Here is a 22,324-nt window from a genome sequence, read left to right as displayed (position 1 = left end):
CATGGTTAGAAAAAAGAAGAATTCACCTCTGTTTTTTTCTAGTTCTTTTAAGGTTCCAATTTTTACATTTAGATCCCTGTTCCCTTTGGAGTTTATTCTTGTGTGTGATGTGAGATATGGATCCAAATTATCTTTTTCCAAGTGGTTACCCAATTCTTCCAGCACTGTTGATTAAAAAGTCCTTCTTTAATCCAGTGATTTGAGATGCTACCTTTATCATATACTAAATTTCTATAAGTTCTTGGGTCTGTATCTGGCTTTTGTAGTCTACTTCACTCGGATATTTGATTATTATTCATGCACCAGTACCACAATGTTTTATTTATAGAGGCTTGTAATGTCTAATATGGCTAGTCCCTATCCCTGAAAAACTTCTTTTTTGTGTGTGTTTTCTTGCATGTTTATTTCTCCATATTAACTTTAATATCTATTTACCTAACTTCCAAAAAATGCCTGTTGGAATTTTTATTGGGATTATATTAAATTTATAAATTAATTTAGAGAGAACAGTCATCTTTATGATGCTGAAGTACCCTATTCAAGAATCATTGTTATTCTACTTGTTCAAATGTGTCTTTTAGGAGTGTTTTAACATTTTCTTCCTGTAGGCTTTACACATTTTTTTTGTTAAGTTCATGTCTAAGTATTCAATCTTCTTTGTTATAATTAAAATGAGGTTTTCTCTACCATTATGGTTTCTAATTGGTAACTTTTTGTGTATATGAAAGCTATTGATTTCAGTATGTTAATTTTATAACCTGTTACCTTATCTTTTTCTTTTTTTTTACAGTGGTAGTTTTTATTTTACAACTTTTTTGATACCTATTTCACTATCTTTTATTGTTTGAGTTTTATTATCAATGATTCTCTGTGGTCTCCAGGATTACTATCATATATCTGTAAAAAGAAATAGTTTTACTTTGTTATTAAGCCTTGCGCCTCTAATTAATTTCTCTAGTCTAATTGCATTGGCTAATACCTCAGGTACAATGATGAAGTAGAGATAGTGGGCATCCTTCCCTTGTTTCTGGACTTAGAGAAAATACTTGTAATATTTCCCAATTTAGTAAGTTACTGGTTCTAGATCTAAATTATGTATATTTTCTCATTTTAAGAAAGTATCTATCAAGTCTTATTTTTTTCACTATTTTTATAAGGAATGAATGTTGAATTTTGAAAGTTTTGTCAGCATTTATGGAGATAATTTTATGATTATCTTTCCTGAGACCTATTAATATAATACTATAGGATATTAATGGACTTCCTAATAAGGAATCTAGCTTGCATTCTTGGAATTAAACCCACGTGATCATAGTGAATTATATTTTTAATGTGGTGTTGGATTCTGTCCGTTAATAAATTATTTATTAGTGCTATATTATTACTATATATGTAGCACTTCTTCATAGGTATTCCTAAATATTAGTCTGTATTTTTCTTTTTTGCATTGTCTTTATCAAATGTAGGTATTAATATTATCTTTCCTTCATATGAAGAAGTAAGAAGTTTCTCTTCATGTTCAATACTAGAAAATAATTTATAGAGTTTTAGGACTATCTGATAATGTGGAGGTTTGGTAGAATCCCCCTATGAAATAATCTGGGCCTGGTATTTTTGTTGAGAAATAGTTCCGTAATAAGCTTCTCTATTTCTTCTACAAAAATCAGTCCGTTTACATTTTCTGTCCCTATCAATTTTAATAAACAGAATTTCCCAAGGAAATTATTCATTTCCTCAATCTTTTAAAATATATCTGCATAGACCTGCAAAGATTCATAATTTTTTGTCTCATTGGTTACTTTGCCATTATCATTTCTTATTTTGTCGATTTTTGCTTTCTATTTTTTTCTTCTTTATTATGTTAGCTAGTAGTTTGTCTATTTTGATAATATTTTCAAAAAATCTTTTGAAAAAATGCTTTCAAGAATTGTTGCTATTCTGGCCTAAGTCCCTCTAAAACCATGATACCTAAAACCAAACACAATTCTCTGGATATAAAACCAGACACTTAGCTTCCTCATCCAAAATATTTCACATTCTTTTCCTCCGTTTTTCTTCATTTTTTTGTTCCACTTCATATTGTTGACTCACACAGTCCTGTCAACCACAACCCGTAAGTAATTTTTAACACATTCTCCTGTTAAACCAATCTCTTCCATCCTCGTTCTTTTAAGGTTTGTCTTCTTGATCCATATTTACCTCTAATAAATGTCAATTTGTTACAGTCCATCTCACAAGATCCTGTCATTTCACGCAGTCAAATCAACCAACACTACCGGGAATTGTGCCAAACCCAGCATTTACAGGCACATGAATAACTGTGGCACAAAAGGATTACTGCAGCAATGGAGAAACGCTAAAAAATACTATCTATGCAGAGAAGGAGCAACAGGATGGAAGGATGTGGGGATCAGGAAAGGGTCAAGAGGGAAGGAGACATTCAACTGGATCTTTAAGGATGTTTGCCAGTTGGAGAAGAGCATCCCAGAGAGAGGTGATTAAAAAAAAGTAAGCGCCCTGAAGGCATATAGTATATCGAAGGGATAACCAGTTAACAAATTAGTGTGTGGCCAGAGCTGTCAGTGGCAGACGATGATCATGTAGAAATGGGTCAGCACAAGACCAACCAGCACTCAGACTTAAGGATTAAAGACCTTTAGCAGGAAAGTCTGGAATTTTGAAACAGGAGCGTGAAACTGTGAGACCTGCATCTTAGATAGATCACTCCCGACACAGCATAGAATATGGGATAGAAGGAGGAGCATCTAGATTTGGAGAAACCAACGAGGAGACCAGGCAACAATTCAAGTGAGAGAAGATGAGAGCCTAAACTGAAGCAGTATTGTAGGGTAGATGTTGAGGAAAATTTGCCTTCACTGGTTGATGTGAGCTTTTGTCTATTAGCTTTTATCTGTTCCTGCATGTGAGGTGATTTCTATGCTGTGATCAGGGGTTGAGTAAATTCCCCCTTTGGTCTCATTCTCCCGAGTGGGAGATACGAGATAATGTTGCTTTCTATATGAGATGAGGTTGCTTTTCTGTCTGTGCTGTGAGACTTTTTGCTGCACGTGAGGTGATAGTTAGCTTAGGGTTAAAAGAATTCTGTGATTAGCGGTTGAGAGAATTCCCCCTTTGGTCTCATTTTCTGGAGAAGGGCAGATATGAGATAAAGTTGCTTTCTGTCTGTTTCGCCCGCATCAGTAGATGAAGTGAAGAAGTAGCTAAGTTATATCAGAATGATGTGACAGGCATAGCGCCAGGGCTTGTTGCTTATCTGCATGAATTGGCCCTTCGGCCGGATGGGCAGCATTCATATCAGTAACTGCCGGACCCTCCCAGAACTGACCATTCCCGGAGGGGGAGGCAGGAACAAGAAACTTGGCTCTAAAGTACATCTGAGAAAATATATAAGACAGACCTCAGTTGGCAGTGTAATTATTATTTTGTCATTTGGTCATATGTCATTGGTGATTCATCATTATTCTAACATTTTGAAGACTTCCAGCAACATGCAGCTTACAACACCAGGGGATGTCCTGACTTCCAGCAGCAAACCTGGTGATGTCTGGCTGGTTTCCGACCTTTCCAGTGTTGTTCCTCACGGTTAGCCTTCTTGAGAACTTGTTAGCATCTAGAAAACTTGTGTGCAGCTTGCAGCTTACAGCATCAGAAGATGTCTTGACTTCTAGCAACAACAATAGCCAACAGCAACAGCAACAGGAACAACATTCTTGAGAACTTGTTAACACATTGAAAATTTATAGCAGCTTGCAGCTTACAGCATCAGAAGACGCCTTGACCTCCAACAACAACAACAACAACAACAACAACAACGTCGACAACAGCAAGGGCAACAGCAGCAGCATCCTCGGGAACTAGCAAGCAACAGTGTGGGAGACGCCTGAGTTTCTCTCAGCTGCAGACCTGGCAAGGTTTTGATTTATGACTTTTCAAGTGCTGTTCTCCCCGGTTTGGTGAGCTTTTGACATCTACTGTAATAGTTACTATCCTATAGAGTTTATTACTGCTTTTGGATACTCCTTACTGACGATATTTGTGTATTTAACCAGGTGATTTTTGATCAATAGTAAACATATGTTGGGATCTCTTAAACTTATATGTATGTGTACTCCTCTGACATGACATTGTTATCAATGTATATAGTTTAGTCTTAACCACCTTTACTTTCTGTCATTAGCATATGCTATTAATTGCCTTTGTCTTTTGCTATTACATATTGCTAAATAAATTGATTAGATACTGCTAAATAAATTCATTAGTCCCACTCTAGAGTGTGTCCCTCCACTCTCTTTTTCCCGCTCATCATTACAAGTATAATTAGAAAAGGACATATTCCAGAAACAAGTCTGAGGTGACTGATAGGATGCAGGCAGTGGCAAAAAAAAAAAAAGGTCTGAAAAGTCATGCCTGAATGGATAATGATGCTTTAACCAAGATGGAGAATATGTGAAGCGCAAGTATTGGGGAAAAGCAAATAATTCAGTTTTGAATAAGAGTCTGAGCTATTTGTAAAACATCAGGGTAGAGATGTTCTATAGCCAATTGGCAAAATACAGGTCTAGAGCAAAAAGATGGGGGTGAGGTAGAAAATACATGTTTGAGAGCATCTATCTATGTGTGACAGGTATAGCCATAGATGTAAATGAGATAATGACCCCCATCTACTGAGCACTTACTACATGCCAGGTACTATGCTAAGCACTTTACCACATTTGTTCACATACATACATACATACATATCCCCCCCAACACTGATCATATAAAGAACTATTATTCCCACATTATACATGTGGAAAACAAGTTTCAGAACAACATGCGCAAGGTCACAGGGCTGGTAAGTGGCAGAAGAAGGATCAGAACTCAATGCTGGCTCCAAATCCTGGGTTTACAATATCCCAAAAAGTAAGGTGAACTATAAGCAGTTATTTGGCAGGTAAGGGAGTGGGGAGAGGGGACTGAAGGGAAGGAAGGGAATCAAAATGAACTGAGTACCAATTTTTGTCTGTCACTGAAAGAGGCGCATTATATGCATTGCCTCCTTTAATCTTCATTCTCAAACATTAAAATCAATATTATTGGCCCCATTTTCCATATGGGAAACCTTGCTTAAGATGATAGCACCAACAAGTGTTGAAACTGGAATTTGAACCCACTCAATCTTACTCCAAAGAATACATTATTTCTACTACACCAAAGAGAGCATACAATGAGAGAAAAAAGGGGAATACTCAGGGTAGAGGATAGGATGTATCAACATAAAAAGGACAAGTGAAGTGAAATGAGCAACAAAAAATTATTTTAGAATATGCAACCAAAGAGATAAGAAAAAGAATCAGGAGAAAGTGTTATGTGGGAACCCAGGGATAAGAGAATTTTAAGATGGGTGGTCAGTAAGTTCAAATGCTGTACAAAAGTCAGGCTGAGGACTAAAAGGCCCATTTCATTTAATAATTAACAGGCTCTGGTGACTTTTTTGAGAACATGTACTGTAGAGTGTTGGGGTTAAAAGTCAGATGGCAGTGAACTGAGAAGACCTCAGAAAGTATAAAAACAGAAGCAGTGAGGGGAGGAGGAAGGGTATTAGCTGGAGAGGAAGATGGAATAGAAAATGAGGGGTTTTAGGATGAGAGGACATTTGTAGGCTGAGCTGAGGGTTTAGTGAAGAAGAAACAGATACAAGGGGAAGGGAGTGAATGATGCAGCAAGTTTCCTGAGGAGAGGAAGTGGGCCACTTCCTCCTCTGACAGTGAGGAAGCAGAAATAGGTATGCATGTGGGGAAATTTGGAGGTGGAGAACAGGGAAATTTAAGGGGCCCAAATCCAATTGCCCCTCTATTCACTATGAAGTAGGCGGGTTACCTGTTGAGTGTGAAAGGGACAAGGAGAATGAAGAGAACGAAGAAGAGTTCAGGAAAGGGACACTGTGGGAGGCTGGAAAGAACATTGACTGCTAAAGATTTCCTGGGGGCACCATGGACTCAATAAGACTGGACATCATAATTTTGTAATTAAATTAATCAGCAAAATTATGTGATTTCCTCTAGAAATCACACAATTTTGATTCCCTCATGGCCTGAGCCATAAGTGGAGGAAACCAAGAATGGACTATCTAGGACTGGAAGTGGTCAGAGGAGAAGCAGCAATCACCAGGGCAAAGGAAGTGAGTGAGGATGGTGGGGAGAGTGTATTAGAAGTAATGGATGTGGAATCTGCACCGGGGAGAAGAAATTAAAGGAGAGCAGATAAACTGAGAGGGCAGAGAAGAGTAAGGAGAGGAGAACTTGATGCGATTGAGCGTAAGTTTAATAGGAATGGAGGAGCGTGGAAATTGGGGTTTTAAATGGAGAGTAGTTTCAGAGTTCAAGATTTCAAGGGTAGGGCCATTCTGTGGAGTAAGTTCCAGGATATAGCCTCGGTATGTGGCACTGTAGTGGCACAGAGGGGGACAATCATTGCAGTGAGATGGTCAAGGAACTGGGAGGCTCGACTATCTTCATCATGAATCCTGAAGTCATTCCAGGGAGAGGTGGATATTAAAATGCTGAGGATATTTGCTATTCTGCCCAGATTCATGTAATTTAAAAACTGATAAGCATGCCTTCAATGAAATCATTGATAAAAAATAGTTTTAATTGAAGAAAGTCCTTTGTCATGTGACTACCATGTCCGCATGTTGACAGGGACCTATTAAATGGCATCTAACAAAGAGAACAGAGATTCACAACAGAGTGGGGCTATTCTTATCCCCAGGTTAAGGGTTACGCTGACTTTAGGTCTCTACCTCTCCCTCTAAATCCAATCTGGGGATCCAACCGCTAACCTAAGTGTCAGTTGGTCTCCTTTGATCTGAAGATATCTGAACTTCTCACCCGAGAGGCAGGAAAGACCCTGTTCTTGCTATAGATGCCTACTACTGGCTCTGAAAAAATTGATCTGAAGGAGAAAGCAGACACTCACGAGGATCAGCCACAGCACCCACTTCCCCCACAAAGATATTTGATCTTAAAACAGGCTTGTAGTGCAAGCCTAGGCCCTGGGTCACTCTACTGCTTAGTTTTAAAATTTACCAGAGGTACTTCTGTAGCAGATGAAATACCATATGCATTTTGCACGAGGTTGTTATTCTCTGGAGGGTGACCTAGCAGTTTTCTTTTATTCTTTTTTCTTTTTCTTTTTGGGGCCTCATAATCTTTTCTCAAATTATAACTTGTGTGAATCCTGATATGTAAAATAGGGAAAAGCAGAGCTTCTCTGGTTAGGGCCAAGATGGGGGATTCGGATTCTGAGCCTGTTCCCCCCCAACCCCCACCAGCACAAGCCATGTGAAGTAACCTCTTAAGGCCTTCCTGTATCAGCTAGAGAAAAAAAAGCCCATTGAATTTTGTTTACTTCTAGCACTATCATTTTATAAGTCAATTATTCAGTGAAGACAACATACAGTAGGTGCAGCAAAATTAAAACACCCCTAGTTCTTGCTCTGTTTCTAACAACAGTTGGAGAAGCAGGTAGGACTACAATCAGGCCCACAGCAGAGGGGGTGGAGGGAGTAGCTAAGAGCTCTTGGGATAGCTGTCCAGCTGATAATGATTTCCTCTTCTGTAGAAACATGTCACCACCAGCCACAGTTGACTGTTCTACCTGAGTTCAAGCCCAGCAGATCTCTGGAATTTTTTCATCTTGCATTTAGAAAAGAATCAGTTCCTTTCCTGCCACCTCCCACCCTCTTTCTCAGTTTCTCCCAGGCTCTCTTCGACAAAGTTGTAAGATACATTTAGATGTTGCCATAGGCCATGTTGCTCACCTGAGAGAGAAAAGCAGTCTGTAGAGAAAGCGAATAAAGCCACTCACAGAAAGAACCAGAGATAAGAGGCAAAGAGCAGAGGGAGAGATCCTATCGGTGTTTGAGTTCTTGATTTTCTCTGAGACTCTGCTCCATGTTTGCCCTTTCCATGGTTTAGTTTTTCAGCCTTTCTTTGGATTCCACAGAGTCAACAGATTCGACTCTATCTCTGCTAGTTCAAGTTGGGTTCTTGGCTCTTGCAAGACACTCAAACGATGTCTGTGACCACATAGAACTAACCTCGGCCGAGAATTAACATCTCTAACTTATTCTGAGGAAGCTAGAAGGATGCCTGAGTAATCCAGATGTCTAGAAAGACTGAGGGTTTTTCTGACAACCCTCTGAGTCAAGTCTCAGCGAAAAGAAAAGAAAGCTGTCTGAGCAGGATTTTGGCTTGCCAAGACTGGAGCGCTCTAAAGCTGTGAGAGTGGCTGCTTCCTCCAAGACACTCCAAATAACCCTACAATATAAGTTAAAACTCTTCCAGCATAGACAATTCTGTCCACCATCTTAATTTGTGCAGGAAATCTGGACTTTTAAATCTTCCTGCTGCCAAACTTTCTGGGGTTTTTTTTGGGAACTGCCCTTCCTTCCAAAAGAGTTTGTAAACCCAGCCTCTGCTCTCTGTCTCCTCTGAGCTTCAAGGTCGAAGATAATTTCTACAGGAGACCTGTTTGTTTAGAGTTTGAAAAGCACTAACTGGGCTTCACCAGAGAAGTCTGTGGGACCTACCATTCCTTGTGTAGAAACAACCAAGAAGCGGGCTTTATGGCTTCCTGCTGGCAAGCAAGAAATGCAAACAAGAAAAGCAGCAGAGCTCCTGTGGTGTGCTGGAGAGAGAATTCAGGAAACCTGAATGGCTCAGGAAGCAAATCAGTTTTACAGTGAAACCAGATACCTGGTTAGAACTCTGAGACCCTCAAGCAGCAGAAGATGAGGAGATGGGGGTGGGGACATCGCTGAGAAACTGAGAGGCAGGCACGACATTTGGAAATCTTGAGTTATTATTGGCCTAAATTCTGCCAGTAAAATAACATAATATGGTATTTCTTTTCCATTAACTCCTTCAGGTCTTTACTGAACCAGGAAAGGCTACTTATTCATTGAACCTGGTGGCTAATTAGGTAAAAATAAAGTTCACAAATAAAAATATTAAAGTTTTCAGGGCCGGCCCGGTGGCTCAGGCGGTTGGAGCTTCGTGCTCCTAACTCCAAAGGCTGCTGGTTCGATTCCCACATGGGTCAGTGGGCTCTCAGCGACAAGGTTGCCAGTTCGATTCCTCGACTCCCGCAAGGAATGGTGGGCTGCGGCCCCCTGCAACTAACAACGGCAACTGGACCTGAAGCTGAGCTGCGCCCTCCACAACTAAGACTGAAAGGACAACAACTTGAAGCTGAATGGCACCCTCCACAACTAGGATTGAAAGGACAACAACTTGACTTGGGAAAAAGTCCTGGAAACACACGCTGTTCTCCAATAAAGTCCTGTTCCCCTTCCCCAATAAAATCTTAAAAAAAAAAAAAAAAAAATTAAATTTTTCTTCCCTGTATGGGTAGGGGCTCTTTGTACTAGTATTCAGCCCAGTGATCAAATGATAATATACCAGAAAGTAAAGAGCTAAAGACTTTTTGAAAGATTTCATCTCCCAACCTTATTTTTAAATTTCCATTAATTGTGAGTTCCGTAAACCGTCTGTTCTTCACAAGTATATGCTATAATGTAAATGTTCAATAAATGCATGTGAATGAATGAATGAGTTTATCACTGTATAGTCTATGAGTGTCCTTTTCCCCAAAAACAGGGCATGGAACCCACCCTTAGGGCCTTCGGGATTGGTTCCCTATGCTCTTACCATATCTGCCCATTGAAAGTTATGTCCATGACCACTTACATGGGGCCTGGTTTGGGGATAACAAATAAGGGTACAGTCAGGAAGATTTCACGCAGTTTGAGTCTTTGGTCCTTTTGGCTTAGGTAACAGGCGAGTCATGGCTGACGAAGCATTTCTAGTGTTCCCCAGACTCTCTGAACTGCCTGGGGGAGCAGCACCTGGCAAACAGTGCCCTATTACTGCTCCACACGCCTGGCCAGCCCATCACTCACCGTGAGGAACATAACGCTGCCTGATAGCTGGCTGCCAGGGAGCGTCTGTTTAGCTGGCATCGACTCCTGTGGGAGCAAGGCCAGTGAGCTTGGGTGAGGAGAGGAGGAATCAGTCAGGATAGAAAAAAGGTTGGGGAGTGTGGTGCTTTGTTACATTGCAGACGTAACTGGCCTTTAATTTCTACAGCAAAGCACAGAGGAATTAATTGTGGAAATGTCTAAAAGCCTCTGCTAGGCCCATGTTGCAAATCCTACCTCATGGAAGGCATGAGGCACGTAGGAGAGAGGTTTGCTGCAGCTGCTCCATGTGCCAACCCTCTTCCTCATTCATTCTACGTCCCCCTTATGGGGATGACACCAGACAAAGGCTCTTTCTCAGGGACTAACTACCAAGCAGATAAATCTCCACGTGAATTTTAAATTTCTACTTTTCTACATGGAGAAAAACTGGTTGAGAAAGTTTCCCAGGTCAAAAGGCTCAGATAACTGATCTCCTGTTGACCAACGTTTTAAATCCCCACAAGTTTCAGTCCTTCGGGCCATTCATGTTCCAGCCAGGCATAGGTTCGCTCTGCCTGACAGGCAGAATTTCTACATCACCACAATTTCCCCAAGTTTGACACATTGAACATTTACTTTATTTTCATTGACCTGTGAGCTCCACTAGGGCACAGACTCTCTGTTATTTGACTTTTAGTTTCAGAGCCTGGCACAGTGCCTGGTAAACACAGTAATTCAGTAAACGTCTGTTGAATTGAGTGCATGCATGTTTACCAGACTGACAGGAAAAAAATGTCTGGTCTTGGTGAGCAGGTAGGTTGGTAAATATTTGATACTTCTCATGATATCATTAAGTAGAAGATATCTCTATGATGTCCCATAAACACTACCTCTTTCATGGCACTTTTCACATTAAGCATCCTATTATGGTTTTATCAGTACACCTAAACCTCTCCCTATAAATTCCTTGGAAGCAGGAACCAGGTGTTTTTCAATTATTTTATTCATCCGCTCACCCAATAAATGAACTAAATAACTGAATGAATGAATGCTTATTGGCCAAACTACATTGTAGTCTTAGGTCTACCAAAACCTTCCAACATAAGCACCAAAGTATTTTTTAAAGTCCAGCTCCCAGAAAAACTCTTGCAGAACTTCATGCTGGCTCAATAACCAAAGACAACATTCATATGACAACATCAATACCAAGTGGCAGAGAAAACAAATAAATAGCTTTGAGGCAGATGCAGAAAGGGAAAATGTGAACTGCAGAAAGCCTATCCATATCCAGAACATAGGAGACAGGGGATGACAGCCAGGGTGGGCTACAGAATGTGGCAGTAGCCAAAACTTGTAGAAAATTCACAGTGCAAATTAACCATGTCAATAAAAGGGACTGCATTGACAGCACTGATATGGATCAATTCTGTGAGTAATTTGTCAGGTGCGTTGAGACTAGGGCTTTATTCAGGGAACATGGTAGAAGAAAATTCTGTCATGCACAGTTATGCACAGTGGCATATGATTGAGAACAGAAGCCAACAGTGGGTAAAGGAAAGCCTTGATTAAGAGGGCAAGGTTTCCCTCTGCCGCAGGGTTCCCCGAGTAATTACAGTGAGGGCTACAGCTTCATTTCCTGTGGCAGTTCTTTGCCATAGAGAATGAGGTCACAGCCCTAACCACACAGACCTTAAAAGCATCTGCGTGATGAAGAATAGCTTCAGATATGCTTGGATCATTCCCCAGAGATGATTGGATACATGTGTGGTATTCTTAGCCTCAGTAGGAAGAGTTTCTCAGAGGAATTGAAGTGTATTCTGACACTGGCTTTTAAGTCCCTATCTACATCCTTATCACATGACTCTAAGAAAAAGATTGAATATTATTGGATCTATTAAGCAACCCTAGAGGCTGGAATAGGTCAATCAGGGCTCCATCAACTCTGAAATAAGTAATCATAGTATTATTCAATAACACTAACTGTGATACAGTATGTGAAAAGAATTACTTAATATAAGTTATTATATATATGAAAGAATTATTTAAACGATAAGGAACCATTGAGATTTAACATACTACTTTAGTATTATTTAGCTGCTGTCAATTTCTCAGAGAAACCAAAAGTACTCATTGAATATCAGAAAACAAATCTACTAATAGAAGGGAATGGATTATACATTAGCCTGTAGAAAGGGTAGAGGGAAGTTTATAGAATGGGTAGAAAAATCAAATGTCAGAAAGAAAAAAGAGGCATCACTGCATTATTCTAGAGATGAATTAATAATAAAGTTGTGTGTCTGTTGTTTTTATGAAGACTCCACTACTACTCACCCTTTCCCTTACGTTTTACAAGAATTGGAGGTCAAGAAATATTTATGGACACACTAAAGCGTGAAAAAAGCATGAAAAAGATAGCTAAGTCTCTTGGCTCTTCAGTTGAAAGGGTTGGAAGTGAAAATGAGAAGAAGGCAAAGAATAGGACTGACTCTATGCTGGTTTTCTCCTTCTGATAAAGTAGAGGGACCTGATACCTGAGGATTGAGTTTTAAAACACGGAGGCCAGAAAAGGACCTAAGGAGCGTCTGCCACAATCGGTGCATGAGTCAGTCTCAGATGTATGAAACTTGAGACCAGGGGAAGCCCAAAGGCAAAGATTGAGAAAAGAGGAAACAGGAATGCCAGAAACACCCAAAAGAGGTGGCTTCCTGGCTTGTCTGTGTTTCAACTCTCAGACTGTAGCTCTTTGTTAACAATCCCCTTACATGTGTTCAAAGAGGACCCATGCAAAGATGAGGAGTCCTGCAGTGCAGGCAGGATGCAAGCTCTGCCCTTCAATGAAGGTAGTGACACCCCACGACCAAAGGAAAATTCTGACTCAGTCGGTTAGGTTGGGACAGCATCTCTGCAGTTTTCCTCTCTGTCAGGAACAAGGCTGGGGGACAGAGGACAGGACTGGGGAAGGTTCTGGGACAGGTCAGGCTGCAGAGACTTTTAATCAAAAACAGAAATTAAGGAAAGAGCCTGCAGTGCAGCTGTAGAAAGAAAATCTCATACACAAATTCATGAGAATGGTTACTTCAGGGGAAAAGGTCAGGATTGGAGGGGTGGCCAAGCCACTCAGTCTTGCATGTAATGTTCATATTTAAGAAAAGAATGTATTCACATGATCAATGTTTAACTAAAAACTGTTTTTTAAAATCTTAAATTTAAGAAAGACAGAGAGGGAAGAGAGGGAGAGGTGGAAAGAAAAGGAAAAAGGAAGAAATACACAACTAACAGTCTAGGTCTCCTTGTAGGGATCTCCCTGGATGCTGAGAAAAGGCAACCCAAAGGGGTGGAGCTCAGAAGCAAAGAAAGAAATGCAGCAAATCGCAAGGGGGAGGGGTCACAAGAGAAGGAAACGGGATAAATGATAGAATTTTGAGAGAAAACAGTGAAGAGAAAAAGACCCTAGCCAGCCCTTGCCCATACTGTCTGTCAGATTGGGGGCCCCAGTCCCTCACTCTCACACCGAAGGGAGCAAATGCTGGCTCCCCTGAATTGGGCCAGAAATCCAGGCCTCCTCTCTTCTCTTCGGTTCTCTCTGCCAACCATGCCCTTGGTAGTAGACAAATCTACTGCAGTGGATTTAGAAAAAGATATCAACACGAAGAGGGCACTTCATATGGACCACCTAGTCACCCTGCCCTCTCTCAAACTTTCTACCAATGCAATACCATCCGCACCCCTCCCTACGCTCAAATAAAATGAGCACTTTTGCCATATATTCAGGGGATTTCCTTGGGTAGAATCCCCGGAGAGGGTGGAGACCTCTTCTGGGAGATGTCTTCTTACTCTGTGGTCCTGATTTCTGGGCTCAGGTAAACTCCCAGGGAAGGTCACTGCCCAGCTTAGCTGGAGACAGGCGGCCCTTTTGATTTATCACGGTTCACCCGGCCCGTCTACACCGTACCCACCACCTTTGCCCCCTTAGGGCTCCGCGGACGAATTGTTCCGGAGTCCTTTGGAGGAGAGGGGCGGAGGACCCCTTCAGAAATCAGGCAGGAGTCACTGGGGGAGGAGAACTAGGGAGTGGGAGGAGCAGTTACCTCATTGAAGCCCTCCTGCAGGACGTCCAGTAAGTTCCCCCGGGTCAGGCAGGCTAGCATTGTTCCTGCCGGGGGCTCCCCGGGCGGGGTCTCCAGGCCAGGCGGCCGCCGCCTCCGCCTCCCTCTGCACACAAAGACTCTCTGCTCAGCTCATTGGGATCACTCCCGAGTCCCGCATGCCACTTACTGGAAACCCAGACCGGAGTCAAACTAGCGACTTCCACTGGGCATGCTCGCTCGGGGGCCTCTGCTGGAGGGGCCTGGGTGCTGCTGCTGTTCCTATAGAAACAGCTGGGCGCGCACCAGCTGGAGGGGCGCTGGCGGGCGGCAGGGGGCCCCGCTGATTGAGGGACAGCACCGTGGGCGCGCAGGCGGGCTGGCTGGCGTGTGCGCGCACTACACACACACACTCGAGGAGTGTGTGTACGGGTGTGTGATGCATTTACAATCATACACACACACCAGGTCTTTAGGTAGGCGTGCCGGCGTGAGCGCGCGCGCGCACACACACGATCTGCTGATTTAAGGCCACAAGCACCCCACCACGTGGTGAGTGGGAAGGGGAGTGAATCATAGGATTTTTTTCCCAGACTGGCTGAAAACAGCAACCTTTACCCACATTGGGCCTGGACAGTGAGGTTAGGCTAAAGAAGGAAAAGCGTAAGGGAGAGAAACAAAAAAGAGAAAGAGAAGAACCATCCAGAAGGAGAGAGGGGGAAAAAAGGAGAGAGAAAACTAAAACTAAAGTTTTCTCTTTCTTTTCCTGATGGTTATTAGGACACATTTAATAGAAATAGCGTGTTAAACAAATCACAAAGGATCAGAACAGAAACATCAAGGGCAAACTAAGGATAACCAGGGCTTTCACAAAAAAAAAAAAACCTTTATTTTTAAAATAACTGCTAAAATGTAAACCCTGTAATTTTAATGAGTTTTAAGTTAATTAAATGGGTTTTAATTAAAATAAAAAACCGCAAAATGTCCTGGTGGTTTGGAAAGAGTTAAGTAAAGCTTGCTCAAGTGAAACTGAGCGCTATTCCCCTCTGTTTCTAGTTATTCAAGTCATAGCCTTGATTATTTTTAAGAAGACTAGTCATTTGTACTCTCAGTGCACACTCTTGTTTCTATAGGAAAACTGGAAGCTGAAAGAACATCCAGACGTATTATGTTACACCTCGTAATCCCAGATGGAGGGAAAGGGTTTACAGGATGTTAAGTCTCAGAGAAGGGTCAGGGCCTTGTCCAAGGACACAGCTGGTCAGTGACAGAGGCAGTTTGAGGAGCTAGGACTCTACACTCATAATTTTGCCCAGGGCCCAGAATCCCTCCCCAAATCCCCATTAGTACCCTAGCAAGAAAAGTCAGCAGACTCTTGTTCAAACTAATGACCTCCTCCTCAGGCCATTAGAGAACAATCTTTACCCCAGAGCAGTCAGAACTAGCAACATCCTGCCTGAATGTCTAAAGCTGCTCAACACAAAGACGCTTCTGAGAAGAGACACACCTTACTCTGACCACAGCAAGCAGGAAGCAGAAAGCCAGAGGAGGGAGGTGTTAGTGGCTGCTGCTGGTTGAACACTGCGTTCCATTCTGGTTAAGGCTGGGGAGAAGCCATGACAACAAATCAAACTAAACTTGAGCAACCCACAAGTCAGAGGACCACTGTCCTTCATAATCTAGCTGGTGAATTTAGTTATCAAGAATTCTCCCCACCACAACCACAGTTCAAGGTATAATGCCATCAGGTAAGTCACTAATCCATGTTAACACAATCAGGCCCTTTTAAAAGAGAAGTATGATACTTCCAAAAGTATAAAATTGCATGCAACACATCTACATGCATAACGATAGAAAACCAAAACACCTAGTTGGTGGATCCCTGGAGAGAGGATTCTGATTGGTTGGCAGTTCATCATGCTTTCTACACAACAGAAAATTTTGAGACATCAGAGGGAGGTCCGGCTAACAGTTATCTATCCCAAGAGGTCACTGTTTCTCAAACAAGTCATTTATCAAAGTAGGACCTGTGAACTCAGTTTACCTGGGAAAATACTCATTAAATCACTGAATTTTAAAGCTACAGAAAAAGATCTCACTTGGCCCAACTCCCTCATCTCATAGATAAAGGAACCAAGGCTAGAGGAGGTGCTCACAGTCACTCAGCTAGTCTGTGGGAGCTAAGATTTGAACTAAAGGCTTCTAATGACCAACCCTGTGCTGTATCTCACAGCATGCTGGAGGAATTAGCATTGTGGTGAATTGATAAAAGATTTATTATAGGGCATATGGTCCAAGATTGCACTAGTCTCTGAAAGTCTATAATTATATCAACCACATATTCTATAGTAGTGTCCAACAGAACTTCCTGTGATAGTGGAAATGTTCTATATCTGTGCTGTCCAATATAGTGGCCACTAGCCATATGTAACTGCTAAGCACTTACAATGTGGCTAATGCAAATGTAGAACAAAAATTTAAGTGGCATTTAATTTTAATTCATTTAAATTTAGATAGTACAATTTCAAAATATTCTGGTCCAATGTCCCCAAACAACTATTGAAATGTTCCAAAAATTTGCATATATAGTCTGCTTTTCATACTTGGAAAAAAAAAATTCCTGTTGGACCATATAATCTCAATTTTTTTTTTTTTGCTCAGAAGGTATGTTCACCATACTTATCAAGGTCTGCCTTCGAAGGTGGTCCAGGTAAAGAATTGAGCTTTTGCTCTAAGCAGCACTAACATTTATTATTCCTTCCACCCTCCCCATCACACTATATTGTGAGAGCAACATAAGAGCTGGGAAAATAAGTGGGTTAACTACAAGAACTAGGAATAACTAGGACAATGATCTGCATCCTGTCATGCCTGTACGTGGGAAAACAACAAGCTGGTCTGGGTAGCTAGAACCACTTCCCACTGCTGCAGGCCTGGTGTTCACGCCGCCAGGCGCAAGTGAACGACCCAGGCATGCTGCTTTCTGCATATCGCTGCCATGCTGCTTGATTTCAGAAATTATACCTGGCTTCCTCAGTCCTGCATTATTTTAACAATGGTGGCAGATACCTCCTTCACCAACTAAAACTAAAAGCTACCCAAATATCTATATACAACCATAATAATAGCAAAATTGAGCTTTTACTATGTGCCAAGCCCTATACTAAGCACTTAGATACACTAGCTCATTTGATAGTCACTATTACCATAAACAGTAGATTTTTTTATTGTCCCCATTTTACGTATGAAGAAAGAGAGATTTGGAGGATAAGTAATTTGCCCGGACCCTATAGCTACTAAGTGGTGATGCCAAAGTCCAGGTTCTTAATCATTATGCAATACTTTTACGAGTATACAATGCTTGCAACATGGAAGGTATTCAGTAAATATTTTTAGTTGAATGAATGAATGAATGAGCCAGTGGAGGAAACATTAGCAAACTCATTCATCACTTCTATTAATACAGATACTAGGCTTTGAACTGTCATTTGATGAAAATATTGACTGTGACTTCTCCCTGAGTAGAAGGAAGATGTGTGAAAGACACGCCTATGTAAAATTTAATACATCTATTATGGGCAATCATTAATGACTGTGGAGAAGCAGATAGGCAGTTTTGTGTAAACAAATAATTAAAATTGTCAATGAATCACTTATATGTGGAATCTAAAGAACAGAATAAATGAGCAAACAAAACAGAAATAGACTCAGATACAGAGAAAAAAACTGATGGTTGCTAGATTGGAGGGAGGTTGGGGGATGGAGAGAAGGCGAAGGGATTAGAAAGTACATATTGGTGGTCACAAAATAGTCACGGGGATGTGAAACACAGTATGGGGTATATAATCAATAATGTTGTAAAGACTATGTAGGGTGTCAGATGGGTATTGGACTTATGGGGGGATCACTTCATAGGTAATATAAATGCCTAACCACTGTGCTGTACATCTGAAACTAATATAAAATAATATTGAATGTCAACTATAATTAAATATATATGTATATTTACATATATATTACCATATATATATAGTCATGGGATGTAAAGCACAGCATAGGGAATATAGCTAATGGTACTGTAATAGCTGTGTATATGTCAGAGGGGTAGTGTAGTAGACTTGGGGGGGTTTCACTTTGTGAGGGGTGTAAATGTCTAATCATCATGTTGTTTCGTACACCTGAAACTAAAAAAAAACCAAAAACCGGCCAATAAAAATATTCTAAATGACTCTCTGAAATAATTTCTTAATCTTTCTTCTGTTTTCCCACATTAACAATTTCCTTGGTAGTAACATATGTTTAGAATTTCTATTGCATTTATCTTCAGAGACATTATCATAAATATACACAAAAGGGCTCACATCTACCCACAAAGGTTCCAAACGTGTCCTGCTTCCTAAACTGCTCCCTTTGTCTCCAGGCTTTTCTGCCACTCTGTATCCCTTAATCTTCCTTAGAAAATACATTCATCTTGCTGCTCAACTGCTCAAACGTCTTCAAAAACTCCCTCTTCCTAGTATGTCAGATATGAATTCCTCATGCCCAGCTCTTAAAGCCTCCCCACAAATCCCCTAGGCTTAGGTTAACAGGCTCTTAGGTTAGAGACATTACATAGGTAAATGTCTCATTTACAAGGCTCATTTTCACCTCCATGCCTTCATGACTGTCCCTCTGCTAGAATGCCCCACACTTCTGCTACTCAAATCTCTGCTACCCCTAGTTCAAGTTCCACTTTCTTGTAAAACTTCTCTGACCACTCCTGATTTTGTTAAAATCAAGACAGATCGGATCATAATCTGTCTGGAAAACTCAACTCCTAGATATCCCATGGTTCATTCCTGTTCTTTTTTCAGGTCTGTTCAAATGCCGTGTTAGCTGTTTGGCCTTCTCTGATCACTCTATTTAAAATGACAACACTCCCTCACTCCCACCTCCCAAACCTATTTGCCTGCTTTATTTTTATTTTTCTTCCTAACATCATCACCATCTTGTATATTCCACAGTTACTTGTTCATTTGCTTATTGTCAGTGTCCCCCTGCCCAGAATGCAAGCTCTATGAGGGCAGGGAATTTTGTATGTATGTTCTGTTATTGGTTTATTTCCAGAACTAGGAATTATTTCCTGTGACATAGTAAATTCTCAATAAATATTGGCTGAATAAATGAATGAATCTTCCTCTCTTTAAAATTCAAAGGTCATAGCAAGCTGTATACTATATCATTTAGCACTTACAGTTGATTTAGGAATATGAATCTTTGTCTCTTTTACTGTATTTCCAAAACAAATATAAGTAATTGCTGATATCTTTCTATATTTCCTCTCCTTCATTAATTCATTCTTTCATTAAACATTTATTAAAAATATGTTGAGCACTATTATATGTTACTAAATGACAGGTCCTATTCTTTTAGCAAAAACTTCAACTCAGCTACACATAAATATACACATACACAAGAAACAAGACTGAAAGAATGGTAAAAGGAGACTAGTAAGACGGAGAATCCAATATTAATTATGTGGGGACCGAGTGTACAGGGTGAGTGTGACAGACTGCGTGGGTAGAAAAAGGATAAAAGAGACAGAATGGTGAGAGACTAGAGTAGGATGTCACTAAAGTAATCACCAGACGCTAGTGCTTAATATAAACTGTACCAAAGCAGATATGCAAATATATTTATTCAACATGAATTTTTAAAATTCACATTTCAAAGTTTTCTGCCCGCTATCCTGCAGGTAAAAATTAAATTGAGACTAGCGACATCTGGTGGATGTTTTGGAAGTGAACCTTGAGTTTCTCTACTATGAAAACACTGTAAATGCCCCTATGCCTCTGAATTGCCTTTCATAATGTGTCAGGGCTTCTTCACATTCCTACTTACGCTTCCATGAAATCATCTTTCTCCAGGGTCTCATTGCCAGAGGTAGCCATCCATATTCCTACTAAGGACCCTTCTGTCTCCCAGCTAATGTCTCTCTGTATACATCTGAAGGATGTATACAAAATCTGACACCACAATTCTTTTAAAAGGTACTTATTACTTAAAACATTCACATCCTTTGACCTACGGATTCCACTTCTGGGACTCTACCCTAAGAAAAAGTGTCTTAAATGAGGAAATCAATTAGTTATTTACAATGGAGAGACTGAAACCTGAAAGTCCAAAAATAGAGGAAAGACCAAGAAAATTACAGACATTATAATGTTTATCAAATATTGGTACCCACATTATAACAAACATTTTAACAATTTCGTATTGACAAGCATTAAGTTAAGAAAACAAAAGTCAAAAAGTGTGTGCACATGACCTCAAATATGTAAATAAAATACATAGAAAAAAAGACTAGAAGAAAACATTCTAAAATATTAACAATGATTGCTTCTGGATGGGAGAATTATGGAGGTTTTTTTGTTTGTTTTTAAATCATGGTTTGCAGTATTTCTCAAATACTCTACAACTAATATGAATTGTTTTTATTAAAACATTATTTAAATCTTTTAAAAAGTACATATGTTCTGATTAATTGCTAGAATTTTCAACCTCTGCATGGTTTTATTAATTCCTGATAAAGGCAATGAATCATGTGAGCTAGAATTTCCACAAAAAGGGGAAGCAAGAAAAGAAAGCAAATATATTACAATTTTATTCCAGGAACTGAGTCCTGATGGAGAAATCCCGCAGTTGTGGAACTGTACTAAAAATCCATTAATGTCATCACATTCCTCTAAATAGTACACCAGAAACTTACAGAGGGCTCTGCTGGCAGCAGGGAGTTACAGAGTCTCATAACCATTTGAGTTCCCATCTTCAGAGTCCCTAGAAGAGCCAGATCAGGGCCACCTTGAAATGGGAAAAGGAAGAAATGTGCAAAAATACAGGACAGGAAAAAAATTCCAAAAGCTAAACCAATCGAGTGGGGTCAGGCTCCTGCCTCAAACCTACCAACTTTGGTCATCTAGAAGAATCAGAAATAGGACACTAGTTAGCAGGAAGTCCAGCCCAAGGTATTATAATCACAGCAAGGGTATCCTAAAGGCATTTTAAAAACTGGCCACTTAGGTTTTAATAGTAATAAAGACAAATGCTTCCCTATCATTAGTTAAGTAAAGCTGCATTTTCCCTCCTCCCGACATTTATCAGTCCAAGACCATAGGAAGGATTCTGAAGACAATCACGAGAAATACTGGGAGCTCTGCGTCTGGAGAGCACTTTCCTTCATCCTCAGAAATTCAGTTTTAACCTGGAAAGGCAGCATTTATTCCAAGGCAGAAATTTTTATATAGACTTTACGTTCACAAAGTGCTATCACCTACATCATCTTATTTGACCGTCATAGAACTCTTGGAAATAGAGTTCATTTTATTACTCCCAGCTAATAGGAAATAGGGTACGGAATTGCTCTGCCAATTAGTGATGGAGGCAGTTTTCTAGCCATCTCTTCTGAATCCACTTGCACGAGGTCTGTGCCAGAGAACAGGTCGGGAAAATAGTGACAGTGATCATGATGCCAATGGCAGTTAACATTTACATACTATGTACAGTTCCAAGCGCTTAAAATTCTCACACTCTATGAAGTTGATTCTATTAATACCAACTTTCTGTGTGCTGTGATTCCATTTTCACTCTATCCATCTTAAGGATTCATCCCTATCAGGGACAAACTGAGGGCCAGTGGTATCCAGAGGGTGGTATCCAGGTTGAGAAAGGGAAGTAAGTGCATTACCACTCCTCGCCAAGCTCTGAAAGTCTGAATCAGGAATCGTACACTGAGAACCTGTAAGACTCCAAGCGGGTTCGGAACTTGAAACTTCCGCCTCCTTCATCCCACCCCACCCTCGCCCCTCCTCGTGTCCCCACTTCTGATCAGTCGGTGCTAATAATACTTCCTAGTTACTCGCCGCCTTTCAGCACTTACCTCTTAAATCATCGGTCGGTCTGGTTCAGCATCTTTGTCCCCTGCCCTGCCGAGCAGGAACTCCTACTGCTACAGCGTCGCCGCAGCGTTCCCGCTGCCATGGTGACCCGGAGGCCGGCCACCGCCGAACCCGCCTCCAGCTTGCCGGAGTCAGCCCCTGACGACCCCGCCCCTGCCGTCTCGGACTCCACCTTTCGCTGATCCAGACCCCGCCCCCTGCCGGGCCGGACCCGCCTTCTAACGGCCCAGACCACAACCCTCGCAGGCCTTGGCCCCTCCCCCTGTTCGTCCTGACCCTCCCGTTGCTGGCCGGAGCAGGTGCGGTCTCGTACCGGCCTGGACCCCGCCTCCTGCCTGCCT

The 22,324-nt window shown here is 41.0% G+C and overlaps 1 protein-coding gene across 2 annotated transcripts in view; it reads right to left on the bottom strand.

The window, feature by feature from the left end:
- Nucleotides 1-22,110, bottom strand: part of DIXDC1 (DIX domain containing 1) — a 74,521-nt gene extending 52,411 nt beyond the window's left edge. The window contains exons 1-2 of one of the 2 annotated variants that reach the window (XM_033120540.1): nucleotides 21,965-22,110; nucleotides 20,798-20,889 (exon numbers count right to left, since the gene is read on the bottom strand). In XM_033120540.1, the coding sequence (XP_032976431.1) occupies nucleotides 20,798-20,854 (57 nt within the window). In that variant the 5' untranslated portion in view covers nucleotides 20,855-20,889; nucleotides 21,965-22,110. Of the gene's footprint in view, nucleotides 1-14,052; nucleotides 14,404-20,797; nucleotides 20,890-21,964 lie in introns of those variants that run through there. The other variant, XM_033120539.1, reaches the window with a different exon arrangement.
- Nucleotides 22,111-22,324: the final 214 nt, after the last annotated feature.

This window comes from Rhinolophus ferrumequinum, chromosome 11 (assembly GCF_004115265.2).
Source record: "Rhinolophus ferrumequinum isolate MPI-CBG mRhiFer1 chromosome 11, mRhiFer1_v1.p, whole genome shotgun sequence".
NCBI lineage: Eukaryota > Metazoa > Chordata > Mammalia > Chiroptera > Rhinolophidae > Rhinolophus > Rhinolophus ferrumequinum.
This window is presented reverse-complemented; position numbering and strand designations above follow the sequence as displayed.